At 51.8% G+C, this 22883-nt stretch overlaps 2 protein-coding genes across 3 annotated transcripts in view; both read right to left on the bottom strand.

Moving 5' to 3' along the window:
- Nucleotides 1-16496, bottom strand: part of LOC112613502 (prostate-specific antigen) — a 34626-nt gene extending 18130 nt beyond the window's left edge. The window contains exons 1-5 of one of the 2 annotated variants that reach the window (XM_025369085.1): nt 16414-16496; nt 14994-15153; nt 13136-13422; nt 12855-12991; nt 11302-11479 (exon numbers count right to left, since the gene is read on the bottom strand). In XM_025369085.1, coding sequence (XP_025224870.1) covers nt 11324-11479; nt 12855-12991; nt 13136-13422; nt 14994-15153; nt 16414-16459 — 786 coding nt within the window. In that variant the 5' untranslated portion in view covers nt 16460-16496 and the 3' untranslated portion in view covers nt 11302-11323. Of the gene's footprint in view, nt 1-11301; nt 11921-12854; nt 12992-13135; nt 13423-14993; nt 15154-16413 lie in introns of those variants that run through there. The other variant, XM_025369086.1, reaches the window with a different exon arrangement.
- On the bottom strand, nt 1525-7627 carry KLK2 (kallikrein related peptidase 2). The gene is given in 7 exon segments (XM_025369089.1): nt 1525-2773; nt 2775-2804; nt 3729-3865; nt 3979-4129; nt 4132-4267; nt 6177-6336; nt 7552-7627. Coding segments are annotated over 7 exon segments (717 nt in total). The 5' UTR covers nt 7598-7627; the 3' UTR covers nt 1525-2716.
- Nucleotides 16497-22883: the final 6387 nt, after the last annotated feature.

Here is a 22883-nt window from a genome sequence, read left to right as displayed (position 1 = left end):
TAAGTTAACTTCTGATTCAATATAAAATCAATCGGGTTTCTTTCAAATAGTTCATCATTGCAGAGATAATTCCATGGGCTATTCAATCACAAAACCAAACCAGTCCCACAGGTGCACTCATCATCCCCTGTCTTTCCCTGACCCCCTGTACATTACTAAATATCCATTTACAATTACACAGTATAAGGTCAGAAAACAAGATTCAATTTTATTTGCTGCCTCAGTATATCTGTAACCAGGAGTGCCACAAAATCTCCTACTCTTGCCAGACATGTCCCACACCCACTGGAAAAGGCTCCCACCTGGCTACTTCCTCCATCAGCTGAGTCAGCTGCATTCCACAAGGTTGTCAGTCTAATGAGTCTCACTACCTGCCAGTCTCAAAACTTAGTAAAGCAAGACCATGACATTCCCCCATGGAAATCAGAGTTCACCCCACCCTCTTGTTACTCTAAAGCCTGCCTCTCACAGTCCTTGCTTCTCCATGCCAATCCTGAGCGCATCCCCCATGTCATCCTGCATGGTGTGCAGTGTCCTCCTGCTCTAGGCTGTGAATCTCTGTGGCTAAGAAACTGTTGATCTCATATCTCCAGTGCTATGTGTGGGGTGTTCAACCATCTTCATAACCCCAGGGTGGGAATTCCTCCCTCACCGATGGTGTGAAAAGAAGGTAAATAAAACAATGATTGAATGCGCTTTGAGTTCAGTGTCATTCCTCTATTTTCCCCTATTTCTAGATTCTTCTTTGTAGGGATAGCTCCACAGATCACCTGATCACAAGACCAAACCAAATCCCCAGGGGGGTTTCCTTATCCTCTCCCTTTCCCTCACCCCCTCCACAGTAAAAGGTTGATGCAGCAGCCCTGCACTGCTCAAAACCTGTACATTCCAAGAAAAGGGCTCATCCTTGAATAACTCCTGGGAGATGATATTTGATTCCTTGGACTGTTCTGCCCAAATGCCTTGGTATACTTGGGGCCTTGGGCCATGCCAGACGCTTCATGCTAAAAATGGGATTTGTGATGCATGCCTGTTTTTGTACATCTGGGACTCTGGGCCGTGCTGTATCTGTTTGAACTCTAGGGAACCTCAGGTCTGAGGACTTAAGGTCAATTATTCAAGTACTCCATACTCATCCTACAGACCCCCAGTAAAAACCCTGGACACTAAGGATCAGGTGAGCTTCCTTAGTTGGGATTACTTCATACATATTATCATGTATCCTTGCAGGGAGAATTATGTGCTGTCCATAAGACTCTACTTGGAGAGAATAACTGTCAGATATGCCCTCCATCCAAAGGGAAAGGCCCCCACCTGGCCAGTTCCTTTATCAGCTGGATCAGCTACACTCCGCAAGGTCCTCAGCCTAATAGCTTTGACTTCCTGACAGTCTGAAAACTTAGTAAAGCCAAGTTGCTCATCTTCGTAACTGCAAGTTTTCCTCTGTTTTCTCCACACTGTAATCTATACGTCTGTTTTGTTTGCTGATTTCAATAGGTATCCTATCGATGTAACAAACCATAATAAACCACGGCATGATGCCTCTTTATTTCTGGAAGTCCTGCTAGGAAATCATGAAATCTGACGGTGGCTGGGGGACCTGAACATGCCTCCTATAATTAATCAGCTTCCAGTTTCTCCCCTTAGTCCCTCCTTCAACAACACAGGAGGACCCTCCCCTTCTTTCTGCTCATGGTCTTCTCTAGGCTTCCCAGTGCTCCCAGGACAGAGTGGGTTACGTTTTCAGTGTCATCCTTGCTGTGCGCGTGCCTCATACGTTGTGCCTCCAGCTTATGTTCAGTGATCTGTAGAGAGTGTCCACCTTGTGTCACTGTCCGCTCTTCCAGGGTGGGCCCCATCCCCCCGTCTCTGCACCCCACAAACAACATGGTCACCCGCGTCCTTGTGTGTGTCCTCACTGAAACTGAGTGAGAAGTCTCCAGACACAGCCAGTGTTCCGAAGGAGAGGATGAAATTACACGAATTTCAGAAACACTGGCCTACACCTGTGTCTGCCCATTCCTTTTCCTAGCAGCCCTGGAATCCACACCAGAGAGCACAGGTCAGTAGGACTCAGGAGGCTCAAGCTTTGGCCAGGTGAGTTCCAAGCTTCAGGTGTCCAGCATCCAGAAAGGCCAAGTGATGCCAGAACGTGAGGTGGACTTAAATCTACTAGAGGTAGGGGTAGGACGGGGGCACTCAGGGGTTGGCTGCGATGGTGTCCTTGATCCACTTCCGGTAATGCACTTACCTTGGTGTACACAGCAGGCTTTTCAGGCAGGGCACAAGGCTCAGGGCCCCATGACGTGATACCCTGAAGCACACCATTACAGACAAGTGGACCCCCAGAATCACCGTAAAGGTAAAGGGGGAGAGACACAGTGAGCAAGATTGGCCCCAATATATGCCTAGGCAACTCCATCTCTCAGAACTGTGCAGGTAGATGACTGAGAGCAATTCCCAGCTCTCAGGGACAGAGAGAAATGTCTCGAGAACCCACTCCCACAAGAGTATGGGCAGAGAGTCCAACAGAGGGAACAAGGCTCCAGTCCCGGCCTATGGGGAAGGGACTTCAGGATCCAGCTCCTGCACAGGTGGCAGGGTCCAGGAGGACAGTCCCTGCAGACAGGTCAGTGGGAGGAGGAGCAGGAGCATCTGCAGGATGCTGCCCCTGCGGGTGCATAACAGGGGCCACCTCTCCAGGACTACTCTCTGACTAGATGTCCCCTCTCCAGGGCATCTGGGAGCCATGGAGGGCCACAGGCAGGGCTGGCCATGGTCAGTTCAGTGATCACAATGACCCACTGGGGCCAGGTGGAGAATGGAGTGGAGGGGAGAGACTGAGGGCCAGGAGACTGAGGGAGGCTGGGTGAGGGCCCAGGTGGGGACAAGGCCTGGAGCCACCCCAGGTCATCCTCATCATCACTTCCCCAACACCCCAGCTGCCCTCCCTCCCTGCAGGCTGATCCCACAGGGAGGCCAGCAGCAGCCTCTGGACACCTGAGCCACACCCTTTCCCGTTTCTGTCCAGCACCATCCATAGCTCCTGACTCCTCTGAGGAAAAGCAGTGTCCTCCTGTGGCCCAGGTGAGGCCCTCCGGAAGGGGCCCTCTCTTCCCCGTGTGAGGCCATCTCGCGCCCTGCCCCTTATCTCTCACTCCAGCCATGCAGACCCCTCGCTGCTCCTCACACCCTCCAGGCCCCTCCTCCCAGGCCTGGGCAGGTGCTGCTCCCTCTGCTCCCCCAGGTGCCGCAGGGCTCTGCCTTCCCCTGCGGCAGGTGTTTGCTCACTCCTACCTTCTGCAGGATGTCCCCTAGCACATTCCCCACCCCTCCTCCCTGCCCCAGAGCCCAGTCACTTCCTGACGCCCTCCAGCATTTCCGCGCCCTGGTCCCCGTCCCTGCCCGTGCCCCTCACCAGCATGGGGGCTGCTCTCTGTCTGTTCACTGCTGCTTCCCAGGGCCTATGGCAATGCTGGTCACGCAGCAGGTGCCCAGTAAGCATGTGCTCAACACAGGAATGGGAGAATTATGCTGTGAGAATCACCTGTTGCGTTGAGGGAGTCAGGGAAGTGGGGAGGAGGGTGGCAGATGAGGCATGGGGAGGGGGCGTGGCTACAGCTGGGGAGCAGGGGAGGCAGATGTCTGGTTGGCTTTCAGATCCCAGCCCAGAATTAGGGTCTCCACTCACCTTTCCCCTCCAGATGTTGGCAGTAAGGATGACTCACCCCACAAGTGTCTTTACCACCTGTCCAGAGCCCAGCACACAACATGAACGCTGTCACCTTCTCAGAGTAAGCTCCGGCACACATGCCATTGGACAGGAGATGGAGGTTCACACACTGAAGACTCTTTGGGCGCAGGACTACGGGTCAGAGCAAAAACTGGGCTGTGGCCGGACCCCACCTGGTTCTTTGGCCCCACTTCCCCAGACCCAGGCATCTGGGCTCCCAGCTACACCATCTGGCCCAGGCGTACACTCCTTTGGTTGGATGCTGCCCCAGCCTGAGGCATAGCAGGTGGTCCCCAGTGCTGGCTCCTGGGTGGGCAGGCCCAGGACCTTCACAGCATCTGTGATCTTGGCAGGCTCCGACAGGCGGAGCAGCATGAGGTCGTGGCTGGAGTCTTCTCATCTGGTCTAAGGCTTCGACGCTTCAGAAGGCTCATATTGTAGAGCGGGTGTGGGAAGCTGTGGCTGACAGGGGCCCTCTGGCCGGTGTCTTCAGGCTCAAACAGGTTGTGCCGACCCAGCCAGACCTGGCTATTCCTGGGGAGGAAGGGGGTGGATGCATGAGGAGAGAGAAAATGGGGAAAGGTAGATGGGGCAGGGGAGGATAAGGGAGACTCCAAAGGGGAGAAAAAGAAACAGTGAGAAAAGCAGGGGTGGGGGAGACAAGTCGTGGTGAAATACAGACAGTGAATTAGAGAACAGGGTGTGATTGTGTGAGGGGCAGACACAGAAACTGAGAGAAACGAAGTGGAAAAGAGAGAGCACAAAAAGGCAGAGGAATGACAAAAGCAGAGGGGAGAACAGTGAGAATTAGGATGAGCAAAGAAGAGACAGAGACAGTGAGAAACAGACACGGGCAAGAGGAAGGGAGAAGGAACAGAACCAGGAAGGGAGTGAGAAATGGACAAATGAGAAAAGGACACAGGAAGTCAGAGAGAGCAGGAGAAACAGCAGAGAGGAAGCCAGGGGTGATACAGTGTGGGAGAGAAAAAGGAGGGAGGCCACGGAGGCACCTGAGGGGTGTGGGGTAGCAGGGGGAGGAGGAGAGGAATGAGGGAGGCTCACCTGAAGCTGGGGCTCAGGGCCGCATCCTCCCTTCTTTCTCCAGCTCCTTTCCCCTTCTTTCGCTTTTGTTTTTGTTTGTTTTTGTTGTTGTTGTTTGTTTTTTTCTGAGATGGAATCTTGCTCTGTCACCAGCTGGAGTGCAGTGGCACGATCTCGGCTCACTGCAACCTCTGCCTCCCAGGTTCAAGCGATTCTCTTGCCTCAGCCTCCCTAGTAACTGGGATTGCAGGCATGCACCACCACGCCTGGCTACTTTTTGTATTTTTAGTAGAGATGGGGTTTCGCCATGTTGGCCAGGCTGGTCTCGAACTCCTGACCTCAGGTGATCCACCCATCTTGGCCTATCAAAGTGCTGGGATTACAGGTGTGGGCCACTGTGCCCAGCCACCTTCCCCCTCCTTTCTTGTTTCTCCTTCTCCTTCCTCCCTCCTCAATTGCACACCCAGCTGCAGCTGAAACCAGCCTTTCCTATGTCTCCCCAGGATGGAAGGATGTCCTGGAGAGAGTGCTGTGCAGTGACAGGCACCCCCTCACACACACACACACACACACACACACACACACACACTGAGCTTAAAGCCCTTCCTTTTTCGGGGTGCTCCCCACCCACTGTCACAGGCCCATCTGGGTGTATTCAGTAGTGATGAGGAAGGGCTGAGGCAGAGACCCAGGAGAAAGACAGGCAAAGAGATGGAGGGTGAGACACAAGGTGACAGAGATGGCCGCAGAGAGATCCAGAGACACACAGAGATGGGGGAGACACCAAGAAAGGGAGACAGAAAAAAGAGAGGGAGATAGAGACCAAAACACATACAGACACAACCATACAGACACAACCAGAGCCAGAAACCAAGAGACACAGTGAGATCAGACACAGAGAGAGACACAGGCAGCCATGGGGAGGGTGGTCCAGCCCCACCCCCGCCTCCCAGTGCAACCTGGGCCAGGACTTTCCCTCTCTCCTTTAGTCTGAAGTCTCACCTAAGAAGTGACCCTGGGGGAAGTATCCAGCTGTTACTCCTGTGGGACACAGACATTCCCTCCCCAGTTCCCAGGATCCTACTTACTTCTTTTTTTTTTTTTTTTTTTTTGAGACAGAGTCTCGCTCTGTCACCCAGGCTGGAGTGCAGTGGCGCGATCTCGGCTCACTGCAAGCTCCGCCTCCCGGGTTCACGCCATTCTCCTGCCTCAGCCTCCCGAGTAGCTGGGACTACAGGCGCCCGCCGCCTCGCCCGGCTAATTTTTTGCATTTTTAGTAGAGACGGGATTTCACCGTGTTAGCCAGGATGGTCTTGATCTCCTGACCTCGTGATCCGCCCGCCTCGGCCTCCCAAAGTGCTGGGATTACAGGCGTGAGCCACCGCGCCCGGCCCCTACTTACTTCTTTAGACAATGGGCAGCTGTGAGCACCCACTGGGGGTGCACCAGGACACCCCCACAGTGTGCCCATCCATGACGGTACACAGCCGCCTGCCAGGGCTGGGAATGCTTCTCGCACTCCCAGCCTCCCACAATCCGAGACTGAATGAGGGGCACTGCACCTGCAGAGGGGGTGCTGGGTCAGGGGGATCAGACCCAGAAGAATTGGATAGGGGAGGGAGCTGAGCTGTGGGTTTGAAGAGATACGGGGGCAGAGGACCAGGACTGGGAGTCCAGGACACAAGCAAGGGGTCCTGGGAGGGCTGGGAATTCTGTAGCTATTCCCTGCGTTGGCAGGTTGGTGGCTGGACCAGGTGGGGAGACTTCACGGTCTGAGAGCAGAGCTGACCCGAGATCAGAGTAGGGGGCATGGGACAGCATCTGGAGCAGGCATCGGGTTGGGGGTTGGGTCATTTGGAGTGATTTGGGGTCTTACACTGGGAGAAGGGAAACTGTGGTGGAAGCTGTGGGTTCTAAGAGAATAAGGGGTTCCAGAAACCAGGGATAAGTGCCCAGTGGAGAGGTTTAGTTGCTGGGAGAGGGAGGTTTGGGACGGTTTACCATGTCCAAGGTTAAGCAAACCGTTCTGTCTGGGTTGTTTCTTGCTTTGTTTTGTTTTGTTTTTGAGGTTTTGAAAAGGGTGCAGATTTAGGGCATCAGAGAACTGGCCGTTGTGGTTGGGGATGTGGTTGGGGGTGCTCGTATTTTTCCCATGGAAAAGGCTGGCCATTGAATGAAGAGCCTGGGGCAAAGAGTCAGGGAAGGAGCAGTTTTCAGAGCCCCAGTGCCAGACTGGGGGTGGGGGCAGCATTTGTTGTCTTAGGCCAGACAGCCTTGGGGGAAGAAGGAAGTGTCCGGTGGAAGCCGGTGGAATCTCCGTTTCCTGGGACAAGGCTGGGAAGCCAGGTGTCAAGGGCCAGGGCACAGGGTTGAATGCTCACAGCTGAACGGGACAAGTCAGTAGACTGTGGCAGGACTGAGGGGCTCAGGAGGCGGCCCGATGATAGGGTCCAAGGAACCAATGGCATGGAGAGAGGTCCCTTGAAAGGTTTTGAGCCCCATAAAGAGAAACACAGAGATGCCCAGGAACTTGCTCTTTAGTAAAGCGGCTGGGAGCAGGGATTTGGCTGGGCAATGGGGAGAAAGGTCTGAGGTAAGTGGGAGGGAGCGGGGACCTCGTGTGGGCATGAGGACTGCTGCCGTGTGGAGGAGTCAGGGGCACATTGTCTGGGAGGAACTGTGGGCTGAAGGGACGAGGCGGGGGCGCTGGGTGGGAGGGAAAGGGCTTCAGCATAAGAGTCAGAACCCGCCCCCTTTCCTTTATCCGTCCATCTCACCAGTGCATCCCACAGACAAGGCGATGAAGAGAACCAGGACCCACATGTTGACACAGACGTCCACAGCCAGGCGGTGAGCTTGGGGCTGGGGAGCCTCCCTGTAAAACCCTATAAAGGGCTTTATTCTCCAGGACTCTGCCCCAGCCCTGCAGGCACCTAGATGCTGATCAAGGCCCTTCCTATGAGGCTGGAGGCTGGACAACCCCCTCCCATACCCAGAGCTGTGGAAGGGGAGGGACAGCCAGCACTTGCTGTTCCACACAATACTAGATAAGTCTGGAGGCATTCCCAGGGTGTGAGGCCAGATTGGGCAGGGCCTATGGATCATGGAGACATAACCTAGGGGACAAAGCCAGAGAAGGCAGGCTCAGGATGAACAGCAACAGGGGTTGGGATGATCACTGACTCTTTTTAAAAAAAAAAGAGATTCTGAGACAGAGTCTCACTCTGTTGCCCAGGCTAGGGTGCAGTGGCTTGATCACAGTTCACTGTAGCCTTGAACTCCCAGACTCAACCGATTCTCCTGTCTCAGCCTCCAGGACAGCTGAGACCACAAGCATGCATCACCACATCCAGCTAATCTTTAATCTTTTGTAGAGAGAGAGTGTGGCTATGTTGCCTAGGTTGGTCTCCAACTCCTGGGCTCAAGCGATCCTCCCACTTTGGCCTCCCAAAGTGATGGGATTACAGGTGTGAGCCACCACGGCCAGCCCTGATCATTGATTTTCAATACAAAGTCTCATGTGCCTAAGTCCCAAGTACTTCCTTTGCACCCCAAGACCTAATATGCCCTGAAATATCAGAACTATGGGATTGTGAGACTTTCTGGTCCCTATACCAGTCTAGGCCCAGAAGCTGGACCTCCAACTCACCATGTTCCTGAAATAGAAGCTTTGGCATTCAGTGCTCTCTGATTCTTGCACTTCTACACTCAGAAAATAGTTCCCCACATATATTTCTCCTCTCATCATAAAACCTTGTGATACCATTGGAGATTGGATTCTCCAATCCAGAAATACGAGTCTCCCAGACCAAGTTCCCTATTATTTCGAAATCTAATGTCCACTAAACAATATGGGGTTCCAGTGGCTCCTCACTCCTCATTCTCCACACCTGTGCACTCTATTTGTACAACGGGGATTCCTGTTGACCTGCCCTCCTAGGTCAGAATTGTCCTCATGCAAAATCCAATGCCTGCTTCTCACTGAAATGTCTAGCTATCGGGAGCCAGGTTTATACACTCTAAGATTAAGTTGCAAGCCAGGCACGGTGAATGGCTCATGCCAGCAATCCCAGTGCTCTGGGAGTCCAAGGCTGAAGAATCACTTGAAGTCAGAAGTTCAAGATTAGCCAGGGCAACAAAGTGAGACCCTATCTCTAACAAAAAAATGTTTTTAATTAGCCCGGTTTGGTGGCAAGCACCTGTAGCCCCATCTACTCAGGAGGCTGAAGCGGGAGGATCCCTTAAGTTCAGGAGGTCAAGGGTGGTTCGGTGAGCTATGATCACACCAAAAACAGCTAATGCATGCTGGGCTTAATACCTAGGTGATGGGTTGATAGGTACAGCAAATCACCATGGCACACATTTACCTACGTAACAAAGCTGCACATCCTGCACGTGTAGCCCGGAACTTAAAAAATAAAATAAAATAAAATAAAATAAAATAAAATAAAATAAAATAANCGGAACTTAAAAAATAAAATAAAATAAAATAAAATAAAATAAAATAAAATAAAATAAAATGTAAAATAAAATAAAATAAAATAAAAAACAGTCCCATGTCACAGGAAGAGCTCCAAGGCCCCCTGGATCACAAGCCCAAACCAGACCTGAAGAAAATTTCCTCCTCCCCTCCTTTCCCTCACCCCCTATGCAGAATCAAATATAGCTTCATACTCAAGCAGTATAAAGTCAGAAAATAAGATTCCATTTTATTTGCTGCCTCAGTACTTGTAACTGAAAGGATCTCCAAGGTATATCCCCCACCCCCACAATGGGAAAGGCCCCCACCTGGCTACTTCCTTTATCAGTCGGGGCAGCCGCCCTCCACAAGGTCCTCACCCTGATGGGTTTTATTCCCTGCCAGCTTGAAAAATTTGTAACAAGACCATCACATTCCCCCACGGGAACCAGAGTTCACCCTGCCCTCTTGTTACAACAAAGCCCACCTCCCACAGTCCTTGCTTCTTCAAGCCAATCCTGAGTGAAATTCCCGTGTCATCCTGCCTGGTGTACAGTGTCCTCCTGCCCTAGGCTGTGAAGCTCTGTGGCTAAGAAACTCTTGTCAATCTATCTCCAGTGCTATGTGTTAGGTGTTCAGACATCTTCATAACCTCAGGGTGGGAATTCCTCACACCAATGACGTGAAGAGAAGACAAATAAGCCAATCACTGTATCCCCTTTGAGTTCCGTGTGCTTCCTTGACCTTCCCCTATTTCTGAATTCCTCCTTCTTGGGATAGCCCCATGGTCCACTTGACAACAAGACAGAACCAGATCCCCAGGCAGTTTCCTCATCTTCTCCCTTTCCTCACTCCCCGTACAGTAGAAGGTTGACTCAGAAGCCCTGCACTGCTCAAAGCCTGAACCTTCCAAGTACAGGGCTCACCCTTGGATAACTCATTTGGGAGATGACATTTAATCACTTGGAATATTCGGCCCAAGTGCTTTGGTATACCTGGGGCCTCAGGCCGTGCCAGATGATTCATGCTAACCGTGTGATTCATGATGAATGCCTGTTCTTGTACATCTGAGGCTCTGGGCCATGCTGTATCTGTTTGAACTCTGGGGAACCTCAGGTCTGAGAAGTTAAGGTCAGCTATTCCAGTACTCCATGCCTATCCTACAGACCCCCAATAAAAACTCTGGACACTAAGGCTCAGGTGAGCTTCCTTAGTTGGAAATACTTCATACACACGGTCACACATCACTTCTGTGTGATTTAGGTGCTGTCCACAACACCCCACTAGGAGAAAACAACTGAAACTTTTTCCCTGTTTTCTCCACACCCCCACCTAGATGCCTGTTTCCTTTGCTGATTTCAGTGTGTCTCCTGTCAATGTAACAAACCAGAATAAACCACAGTATAACAGCTCTTTATTTCTGTGAGTTCTACTAGGAAATCATCAAATCTGAGGGTTGTCTGGGGGACCTCGACACACCTCTCCCCATGGTGAATCAGCTTCCAGGGAGTCCAGTCCCTCTCCTTACTTCATCCCCATCCCATGCCACAGGAAGACCCTCCCTCCTCGGTTCGCAGCCTTCTCTAGGCTTCCCGGTGCCTCCAAGACAGAGTGGATTATGTTTTCAGCTCCATCCTTGCTGTGAGTGTCTGGTGCGTTGCACCTCCAGCATCTGCTCAGTGCTTCATGGACAGCATCCAGCACGTGTCACTGTCTACTCTCTCAGTGTGGACCCCACCCCTCCTTCATCTCTGTACCCCACAAACAACACAGACACCCCCATCCTATCTGGGTCCTCAAAGAAACTGAGTGAGATGTCTCCAGGCATGACCAGTGTCCCCCAGGACACGGAGAGGACAAAATTACACCCATTTAAGAAACACTCTGGTCTACACCTGTGTCTGCTGATTTCTTTTCCTAGCAACCCTGGACCCCACACCTGAGGACAAAGGTCAATAGAACTGGGGAGGCTTGAGCCTTGGCCTGGTCATTTCCAAGGTTCCAAGTGCCTGGTGTCTAGAATAGCCAAATGATGCCAGAACTTTAGGTGGATTTTTTTTTTCGCTACAAGTAGGGAGTTGATGGGGTGCTCAGGGGTTTGCCATGATGGTGTCCTGGATCCACTTCCGGTAACGCACCACCTTGGTGTACAGGGAAGGCCTTCGGGGTAGGGCACATGGTTGACTGCCCCATGACGTGATACCTTGAAGCACACCATCACAGACCAGTGGGCCCCCAGAATCACCCTAAGGGTAAAAGTGGGGAGAGAGTGAGATAGGTCAGCCCCAGTTTCTGCCTGGGCAATCCTGTCTTTCAGACCCGGACAGGCACATAACAGATAGCAGCTCCCAGCTTTGGGAAAAGAGAGAAAGGTCTCCAGAGCCGACTCCCAGGAGAAGGTGGGCAGGGATTCCAATAGGGGGGACAGGGGCTCCAATCCTGGCTGATGGGGAACTTCAGGGTCCAGCTCCTGTGCAGGGGGGAGGGTCCAGGAGGATAGTCCTTGCAGACAGGTCAGTGGGACGAAGGCCAAGGACCATCTGCAGGATGCTGTCCCCGTGGCTCATCACAGAGGCCACCTCTCCAGGACTACTCTCTGACTAGACACCTCCTCTCCAGGGCACTGGGGAGCCATGGAGGGCCGTGAGCAGGGCTGGCATGGTCAGTTCAGTGATCAGAATGACCCACTGGGGCCAGGTGGAAAATGGAATGGAGGGGAAAGACTAAGGGCCAGGAGCCTGTGAGGGGGGCTGCGTGAGGGCCCAGGTGGGGACAAGGCCTGGAACCACCCTCAGGTCAGCCCCATCATCACTCCGCCCACAGCCCTGCCATCCTTCCTCCTTGCAGTCTGATCCCATAGGGAGGCCAGCAGCAGCCTCTGGACACCTGAGCCAGGCCCTTTCCCACTTCTGTCCAGCACCATCCCTAGCTCCTGACTCCTCAGAGGAAAAGCATGTCCTTCTGCGGCCCAGGGGAGGCCCTGCAAGAGGGGTCCTTTCTTCCCTGTGCGAGGCCATCTCGCCCCCGTCCCTGATCCCTCACTCCAGCCACACAGCCCCCTCGCTGCTCCTCACGCCCACCAGGGCCCTCCTCCCAGACCTGAGCAGGTGCTGTTCCCTCTGCTGCCCCAGGTGCTGCATGGCTCCCCCATCCCCTGAGGCAGGTGTTTGCTCACTCCCATCTTCTGCAGGACGTCCCCTCCCAGTCGTACTCCCTACCCCTTCTCCCTGCCCCAGAACCCTTTCACCTCCTGACATCCTCCAGCATTTCTGCGTTGTGGTCCCTGTTCCTGCCTGTGCCCCTGACTGGCACAGGGGCTGCAGAAGGGAGGGGCTGCTCACTGCTGCTTCCCAGGCTCTAGGGCAGTGCTGGGTGCATAGCAGGTGCCTAGTAACCGTGTGCTGAATGCAGGGACACATGGACTGTGCCGTAAGAATCACCTATTGCCTTGAGGGAGTCAAGGAAGGAGGAAGGAGGAAAGGAGATGAGGCACAGGGAGGGGGCGTGGCTACAGCTCGGGAACAGGGAAAGCTGATGCCCGGTTGGCTCCTGGACCCCAGCCCAGAATTAAGGTCCCCACTCATATTTCCCCTCAAGATCTTGGGAGTAGGGATGACTCACCGAGCAGGTGCTTTTGCCGCCCATCCAGCTTCCAGCACACAGCATGAACTTGGTCACCTTCTGAAAGTGAACTTGCGCACACACATCATTGGAAATAATATGGAGGTCCACACACTGAAGTTTCTTTGGAGTCAAGTCTACGGGCCAGGAAAAAACACTGTTGTGGGCCGTACCCCACCTGGTTCCTTGGCCCCTCCTCCCTCAGACTCAGAAGTCCTGTCCCCTCCTCCCTCAGACCCAGGTATCTGGGCTCCCAGCTGCACCATCTGGCCCTGGCATACGTTCCTCCGGTTCAATGCTGCCCCAGCCTGAGGCGTAGCACGTGGTCCCCAGCGCTGGCTCCCAGGTGGGCAGGTCCAGGACCTGCACAGCATCTGTGATCTCGGCAGGCTCTGACAGGCGGAGCAGCATGAGGTCGTGGCTGGAGTCATCACCTGGCCCGAGGTATCGATTCTTCAGGAGGCTCATGTTGTAGAGCGGGTGTGGGAAGCTGTGGCTGACCTGAAACACCTGGCCCGTTACTTCAGGATAAAACGGGTTGTGCCGACCCAGCAAGATCACGCTGTTGCTGGGGAGGAAGCAAATGCAGGAATGAGGAGCGAGGATGATGGGGCAAGAGAGACGGGACAGAGGAGCAAGGGGGAGGCTCCAAAAGAGAGAAAGAAACTGCGAGAAAAACACGGGGTTGGGGAAGACACAGTGAGGGCCAAAAATACAGACAATGAATTGGGAAACAGCAGTATGACAGGGTGAAAGGCAGATACAGAAACAGAGAAACCAAGGGAAAGAGACAGAATGTACAAGGACAGAGAGAATGAAAGGGCAGAGGGGAGAACAGTGAGAAACTAGGTGAGCCAAAAACATACAGGATGAGAAAGACAGAAACATAGAGAAACAGACATGGGCCAGAGAAAGAGAACAAAATGAGGCAGAAAGTGAGAAATAGACAAATGAGAAAGGGAACCAGGAAGTCAAGGAAGAATGAGAAATAAGTAGAGAGGAAGCCAGGGGTGATAGAGTGTGGGAGAGAAAAGGAGAGAGACTGGAGCTGAGTGGGCACCGCCGGGGAGGGGAGGCCTCATAGTGGCTCTGCTGCTTTGGCGTCAGTTTCCAAGTGGGTAGGTAGCCTCGCCTGCAGGCCCGATGCTGTATTCCCCGCCGCTTCCCTCCCCAGGGTCCTTTCCCCCAAACCCTGTTCTCCTTCCCCCTTCTTCCTCCTCCCTCAATTGCCCATCCAAGCTCCAGCTGGAACTAGCCCTTCTCCGTGTCTTCCAAGAGTGGAGGGATGTCCTGGAGAAGGAATGGAGTGAGAGGGGCCTCCTCATACCCACACACACACAAGCGATAAAACCCTTCCTTTCCTTTTCTTTTCTTTCTTTTTTTCTTTTCTTTTGAGATGGAGTCTCACTCTGTCACCCAGGCTGGAGTGCAGTGACGTGGTCTCAGCTCACTGCAACCTCCACCACCCAGGTTCAAGCAATTCTCCTCCCTCAGCCTCCTGAGTAGCTGGGACTACAGGCTCGCGCCACCATGCCTGGCTACTTTTTTGTATTTTTAGTAGAGATGGGGTTTCACTATGTTGGCCAGGCTGGTCTCAAACTCCTGGCCTCAGGCGATCTACACGCCTCGGCCTCCCAAACTGTTGGGATTACAGGTGTGAACCACCGTGCCCAGCCAAAGCCCTTCCTTTTCTCAGGGTCCCCCCACGCCCACCCTGTGTGTGTGTTCACTAGGGAGAAGGCATAGGAGAGACAGAGACGCAGAGAGAGCCTGGCAGAGAGATAGAGGGTGAGACACACTGGCTGGAGAGGGACCAGAGATGGACAGAGAGAGGGGGGGATATGGAGACTGAAGACAGAGAAGAGAGGGAGAGAGCGAACAAAATAGTCACACAGAGAGACACAACCCAAGCCAGATACCAAGGGACATAATGAAAGTGACACAGAGAGACATAGAGGGACACAGACATGGGGAGGGTGGTTCAGCCCCAATCCTGCCTCCCCATGTGACCTGAACCAGAACCTTCCCTCTCTCCCCCAATCCCAAGGCTGGCCTTAGAGGTTATCCTGGGGGAAATGCGCAGCTGTTATTCCTCTGGGACACAGACACCCCCTCCCCAGACCCCAGGCCTCTACTCACCTCCTGATGCAGTGGGCAGCTGTGAGGACCCACTGGGGGTGCACCAGAACACCCCCGCAGATTGCCCTGCCACGAGAGGCCACAAGCACCTGCCAGGGTTGGGAGTGCTTCTCGCACTCCCAGCCTCCCACAATCCGAGACAGGATGAGGGGTGCAGCGCCTGCAGAGGGGGCGCTAGATCAGGGGGATCAGGGTTCACAGGAGGAACTGGGGGACTCGGATAGGAGAGGGATCTAGGATGTGGGTTTGAAAAGACATGGGGGCAGAGAACCAGGGCTGGGAGTCCTGGGACATGGGCAGGGGGAGCTGGGAAAGGCTGGGAATTCTGTCACTCTTCCCTGGGTTTGCAGGTTAGTGGCTGGGGCTGGTAGGGAGGCTTCATGCTCTGAGAGCAGAGGTGACCCCAGGGATCAGGGTAGGAGACACAGGACAGCGTCCAGACAATATCTTGAGTCTGGGGATGGGGTCCTTGGTGGTGATTTGGGGTCTTGGACTGGGAGAAGGGAAACTTGGTACAAGTTGTGGATTCTGAGGGGATAAGGCGTGCTAGGAACCGGGGATAAGTGCCTTATGGCAAAGTTCAGTTGCTGGAAGAGGAAGGTTTTGGAAAGTTTAGGAAGTCCCAGGTTGAGAAAACAGTTCTGGCCTGAGTGGTTTTTTTGGTTTTTTTGGGGTTTTTTTGGGTTTTTTTCCCGTTTCTGTTTTTGTTTTTAGGTTTTGAAAAGGATGCAGATTTAGGGAATCAGAGAGCCGGCCATTGTGGCTGGGGATGCTCGTGTTTTTCCTATGGAAAAGGTGGGCCACTGAATGAAGAATCTGGAGCTAAGTCAGGGAATGAGGACTTCTCAGAGTCCCATTGCCAGACTGAGGGACCCGTTTGTTGTCTCCGGCCAGGTAGCCTGGCTAGGAAGAAGGACGTGGCTGGTTGGCATCTGGGTGTCCTAGGGCAAGATCAGGAGGCCAAGCATCAAAGTCTTTGGGATGGGGTTGAACACTCACAGCCGAATGGGAAAAGTCAGTAGACTGTGATGGGACTGAGGGGCTCAGGAGGCAGACCAGTGATAGGGTCCAAGGAACCAATGGCATCGAGAGAGGTCCTTGGAGGTTTTGAGCTCCACAAAGAGAAACACGGAGATGTCCAGGAACTTCCCCTTTAGTAAAGCAGCTGGGAGCAGGGAGTTGGCTGGGCAATGGGGAGAAAGTTCTGGGGTAAGTGGGAGGGAGCGGGGACCTGGTGTGGGAGTGAGGACAGTTCAATATGGAGGGGCTGGGGGTATGGGTTTGGAGCGGGACTGGGAGAGACAGAAAAGAGCCCAGCACCCTGTCTGGGCTGGGGTGCTGGGTGGGAGGGAAAGAGCCTCAGCTTGAGAATCAGGGCTGACTCCCCTTCCTGCATCCCCCCAACCCTGGCCCCTCTCACCAATCCACGTCACAGACAGGGTGAGGAAGACAACCAGGACCCACATGGTGACACAGCTCTCCAGGTGCAGGCGGTGAGCTTGGGGCTGCGGAGCCTCCCCGAGGAGCCTTATAAAACCTTCATTCCCCAGGACTCCGCCCCTGCCCTCCCGGCACCCAGATGCTGACCAAGGCCCTCCCCATGCTGCTGGAAGCTGGACAACCCCCTCCCACACCCAGAGCTGTGGAAGGGGAGGGAGAACCAGCACTTGCTGTTCTGCAATTACTAGATCACCCTGGATGCACCAGGCCCCATAGCTCATGGAGACTTGATCTAGGGGACAAAGGCAGAGGAGACAGGCCCGGGATGAAACAGAAACAGGGGATGGGTACAATCCCCGATTCTTCATACAAAGCCTCACATGCCTAGATCGTTTGCACTCCAAGACCCAATGTGCCCTAAAATACCAGCACCCAGGGGACTGGGAGACTCTCTGATCCCTGTACCACTCTGAGCCCAGAAACTAGAACTTTTATTTCTCATGCTCCTGAAATAGATGTCTTAGCATTCAGCACTCTCTTTTCCTTGCACTTCCAACCCAGAATCCAGTTCCACACATACATTGCTACTGTCATCATAAAAAGATCTTGTGGTCCATAGACACTCTAACCCAGAAATATGAGTCTCCCAAAGTTCCCTAGCATTTCAAAATCCAATGTCCGTCAAACAATGTGTAATTCCAGTAACCCCCCACTCCTTGTTCTCCAGACCTGTGCACTCTATCTGTGCAACAGAGATGCCTGCTGACCGGCCCTCCCAGGTCAGAATCACCCTCATGTAAAATCCAATGCCCCTTTTCCAATAAGATACTTAGCCTTCAGGAGCCAGTTTATGTACCTCAAGATTAAGTGACAGGTCAGGCATAGTGGCTCACACCTGTAATCCCAACACATTCCGAGGCCAATGTAGAAGGATCGCTTGAAGCCAGGGGTTGAAGGCCAACCAGAGGAACAAGGCAAGATCCATTTCTACAAAAAAAAAAAAAAAAAAAAATTGTTTTTCTTTTTGAGACAGAGTGTCACTCTGTTGCCCAGGCTGGAGTGCAGTGGCACGATCTTGGCTCACTGCAACCTGTGCCTCCCAGGTTCAAGTGATTCTCCTGCCTCAGCCTCCTGAGTAGCTGGGATTGCAGGTGTGTGCCAATACGCCTGGTTAACTTTTGTATTTTTTTTTTCAGTAGAGACAGAGTTTCACCATGTTGGTCAGGCTGGTCTCGAACCCCTGACCTCGTGATCCACCCACCTCGGCCTCCCATAGTGTTGAGATTACAGGCATGAGCCACCGCACCTGGCCCAAAAAAACTTTTAAAATTACCTAGATATGGTGATAGACCACTGTAGTCTTAGCTATTGGGAGACTGAAGTAGGAGAATCTCTTAAGGCCAGGAGTTCAAGGCTACAGTGAGCTGTGATCATGCCATTGAAATTGAGGGAGAACGAAACATTGATTAAAAAAAAAAAATTAAGGTGGCATGCAAAATCACAATTTATAGTCTCAGAAGAGAATCAGGAACTCTTAAGAGCCCTGGTACCTCCGCTGCTAACTCCATAAGATTTCATTAATTTCCAAAAAGTTAGTTATTTCAGCTGTTCAATAAAACCAGAGTAGCTCACCTGATCCAGCCCGAACTGTGACTCAAGAATTTGACAAAAGTGGCTGGGCGCGGTGGCTCACGCCTGTAATCCCAACACTTTGGGAGGCTGAGGCGGTGGATCACGAGGTCAGGAGTTTGAGACCAGCCTGGCAAACACTGGTGAAACCCCGTCTCTACTAAAAATACAAAAATTAGCCAGGTGCGGTGGTGCACACCTGTAATCTCAGCTACTCGGGAGGCTGACGCAGGAGAATCACTTGAACCCAGGAGGCAGAGGTTGCAGTGAGCCTCTCCCAGGTTGCAGTGAGTTTGCAGTGAGTCGAGATCAGCCACCATTGCACTCCAGCCTGGGCAATCAATAGAGTAAGACTCTGTCTCAAAAAAAAAAAGAAGAATTTGACAAAATCTTCCCGTTTCTAGCTGAGTGATCAGATAAACTCACATACAGTGAGGGAGACAGAAGTGGATATAGATAATCACAACTTAAGACCATCTTACAGCTGGAGTGGAAGGATATACTCAGCCAGTGACCTGACCTCCTCACACGTGAATTAAGGTTTCCCTGGATTCATCCTGGAAAGGAAGTTTGTCTCCACTCCAGTGAGAACCTCATGGATCGAGTGTCCCTAAGCATATCCTCAACTCATCCTCAATCAAAACCTGACCCAACCCAATTTAATACAAACCAATCCAACTGCATCATACACAGCCCTGACCCCATCAACCCAATGCAACTTAACCTAACAAGCCAACCCTTATGTCTTCCCTCGTTGTTTGATTCCCCATCAAACAAAACTCATGGCCACTGTCAAATCTGATAGCTACTTTCATGTCTTCTACCTCCAAAATCAAACCCAGCCTCATCCCCAATTCAATCCCCACAGATTTCTGAGCCAACGTCAAAACAAAGCCATGCCATCCTAAATCACCTCGACAGTGCCAATCCCAAACTCATCCCAAGCACAATTTTACCCTATCTCCAACCCAACTCCAATCTGACCCTCCATTCTAACTGGTCTTCATGCTCCACTCCTATACCCAGCACGTCTAACCAAAGAAAACCAAATACAACCACACGCCAGTTCTCAAGCCTGTCCAGAGCCTCCTCTCTACCCGTGATGATGCTCCCTTGGCTGTAACCTCACAGGAGCCCGTGCCTTCACCCCCTACTCCTGCACACACCATGGTGTTCATCAGGGTCCTTGGTAGTCCCTTTTACACAATGTGGTGGATGTAAGGCTGATGCTGGCACAGTGCCTCGTATTTGGGAGACTTACTAGGGAGAGCAGTGGACCTGGGGAAGACGCATAAGTTCAGGTCCCTGTGCCCTCCACCCAGAAGCCTTTGGGATTTCATGGACGGTGACATACAGCCATTCTCTAGCACTTTTGAGTCCTGGATCAAGTCCTAGATCCCTATGATTCCAGGCTCCCTGTCTGACACCAGGCCCTAGCCTGGCACCATGCAGGCCACTCCCACTAGAGGAGGATGTCGGCAGCTGTACGGTTGGCAGGTGGCTGGAGAGGCGAGCTGCAGGGATAGTTGCAGTAACATGACGTCATGGTGCTGGCCACACTCTCATAGTGTGGATGCTGGATGATGAGTGGATGACACCCAAGGACTCTGGGACGTCGCTCATATGCAGATTGTGCTCGCCCCGGGGCACCTTCATGGAGCTAGAAGGGCTGGTGATACCCTCAAGTGGAGTAAGGATTAGGTGGCAAGATGGAAGAATGGGTAACCCTCAATCCTCCGACTCTTGGGGAATCAAGAGATCCCATTACTGTCACCCCAAACCCTGGACCCAGTGGTTCCAGCCTCTGCCCTTCAGGGGCCAAGGAGGGACTCAAGCCACAAATATACCCCCAGAACTCTACCCCTCAGGATTCCAGCACCTTCTTCCTGAGGATATGAGATTCTTAGGCCATTCCCACATCAGTACCTCGGGAGCTGGGATCTTAGCAGTCTCCTCCCTCATTGACCTGTGAGTTCAGAACTGACACTATCCCTGCCCCAGGACCTTCACCTCCAGCCTCTTCCTCCTTTGAAATTCAAGAGGCTGGACCCACTCCTCACTCAAACCCAGAAGTTCTGATCCCCAGCCATGCCCCTTCAGGATCCTGAGCACTGCCTTATTCTGGATTTGGCAGTGAAGTGCTGCCAGACACAGTCAGGATCGGGACTCAGAACCTTGGTTAGGCATAAAGAAGCGGGATGTGATAGAAAAAGTATTTAATGGTGGAACGTTGAGATTGCCCTGCAGACAAGGGTGGAAGACTCTGGCTGAACAGTGTTGGGAGGCAATTCTCCATGGTTCTGTCACGTATCTGTGTGTCTTCTGAGCAAAGACAGCAACACCTTTTTTTTTNTCTTCAATTATCTCTGCTTATGATCAAATGATTTTGTAATCTCATTTTCTTTTCTTTTCTTTTTTTTTTAGACAGAGTCTTGCTCTGTCACCCAGGCTGGAGTGCAGTGGTGCGATCTCGGCTCACTGCAACCTCCCCCAGGTTCAAGCAATTCTTCTGCCTCAGTCTCCCAAGTAGCCGGGACTACAGGCACATGCCACCACAACTGGCTAATTTTTGTATTTTTTCAGTAGAGCCGGGGTTTCACCATGTTGGCCAGGCTGATCTCAAGCTACTGACCTCATGATCCACTCGCCTTGGCCTCTCAAAGTGCTAGGATTACAGGCATAAGCCACCACACCCGGCCTGTAATCTCATTTTCTAGGAGAAGAAAAATAGTTTAATTTTTATCACATTTGATCAAAATCTGTTTTTCATTATTAATCCTTTGGAAACATTTCTTTCAGCTTCAAAGATTTTATTTATTTAAATTTCATATGATTTGTCTAGTATTTTTGCCCAATTTGGGGAGAAATAATAGTAAGTTTCTTTCAAATGTCAGTGGAAAGATCTCAGGACATTTCAAGTGTTCTGATCCACCAACTAATCTAACATGGTTTATAAGCTAATGACATTAGTTTATTGTTCCTTTTCTTATTGAGGGATATTATTATGAGTTTATGTTATCTTCGTCAAGTCACAGTTGTGACAACTAGCAAATATCAAACGAGAAATTAATGAATAGCTGTATAGATGGGATGAGATACAGAAACAGTGGACAAAAAGAGAGGGTTAGAGAGGCTAGAAAATATGGGAGATAACCTTTGTTATCTAACACAAAGAAAAGGCTTCCTGACACAATTTCAGAAGCACAAATCATAGACCAAAATTTGGATGTACTTCATTAAAGGAAAATTTAGAATTTCTGCTTAGAGGGCACTGTCATCCAGAAACTTGTATAAGAATTCAGAATTTCTATTTATAAAAGATGACATATACCCCATTCAGAACCAAAGAGATCACTATTTAGAAGGCACGAGAAACTTCTGACATGAACAAAAGAGCAACCCCTAAAAAAATGGACAAAGCATATGAACAGGCAATTAATAAAAAAGAAAAGTCAAAAAGCTAATGTGGGGAGAAAATGGTGGCTAGGAAGCAGGACTAACTTGCATCTCCCACTCAGATGGACAGAGCGGCATGTGGAGATTCACATCTTGAATTTTTGCTCCAAGAACTACTGCAGGAACATACCAGGAAAGCCAAGAGAACCCACAGACCCTTTGAAGGAAGCAAATTGCTGAGGCAGCCTCCAGGAGACAGCTGAAAAACTGTCATTGCCCAAAGTGTGAAAGTGTGAAAGGGGGATCATCCGCCCCTGAACACATATCCTCACTGGGGAATCTGAAGGTCCAGATCATGGGAGAAGGATTTGACCTTACCTGGAGCTGAGATGAATTTAGAGAGCTGAACGAAATACAGGGGTAGAGGAAGCAGCAGGAAGAGCCCTGAGGGTACTCTTGGTCCCCAGGGAAGTAATTTCTGACTTTGTCTCACAGGGGTCCTTGGGGAGAGCTGCCTTTCACGCACGTCCGTGTGAAGAGACCACCAAACAGGCTTTGTGTGAGCAATAAAGCTTTTTAATCACCTGGGTGCAGGCGGGCTGAGTCCGAAAAGAGTCAGCGAAGGGAGATAGGGGTGGAGCTGTTTTATAGGATTTGGGTAGGTAGAGGAAAATTACAGTCAAAGGGGGTTGTTCTCTGGCGGGCAGGGGTAGGGGTCACAAGGTGCTCAGTGGGGGAGCTTTTTGAGACAGGATGAGCCAGGAGAAGGAATTTCACAAGGTAATATCATCAGTTAAGGCAAGGACCGGCCATTTTCACTTCTTTTGTGGTGGAATGCCATCAGTTAAGACAGGAACAGGCCATTTAAATTTCACTTCTTTTGTGATTCTTCAGATACTTCAGGCCATCTGGATGTATACGTGCAGGTCACAGGGGAGATGATGGCTTAGCTTGGGCTCAGAGACCTGACACTGCCAATGGAATTGGGGAAAGACTACAGGGAGAAGGAAACTTCCGGCTGAACTGTGTAACAATTTCAACTGAACACGAAGTTTCCTGTACAGAACTCATTGGAGGGGGTGAACTGTGAGTGCAGACGTGAGCACAGAAGCTGCAGCAGGTGGGGAGGCATGAAACCTTTAGGCCCTGCTTGGTTTCTCAGCAGGGAGGCTTGCAGCCTGGGGCAAGTTCCCAGCCCTGCTCACTCGCTGCCTGGAAACAAACTGTGCATTAGTGGGGGGTGCACACAGTGGGAATGAGACCAGCCTTTTGGGCTGCATGGGAGCTGGGTGAGCCCTGAAACTGCTGGCTTTCTCCCACTTTCCTGGTGACCCACATGATGCAGTAGAGGCAGCCATAATCCCCCTGGGAACATAACTCCGTTGTCCTGAGAACCACCCCCTATCCCCACAGCAGCCACAGCGA

The sequence above is a fragment of the Theropithecus gelada genome, chromosome 19, assembly GCF_003255815.1.
Source record: "Theropithecus gelada isolate Dixy chromosome 19, Tgel_1.0, whole genome shotgun sequence".
NCBI classification, from domain to species: Eukaryota; Metazoa; Chordata; class Mammalia; order Primates; family Cercopithecidae; genus Theropithecus; species Theropithecus gelada.
Note: the sequence above shows the minus strand (reverse complement) of the source record. Positions and strands in the feature narration are given on the sequence as shown.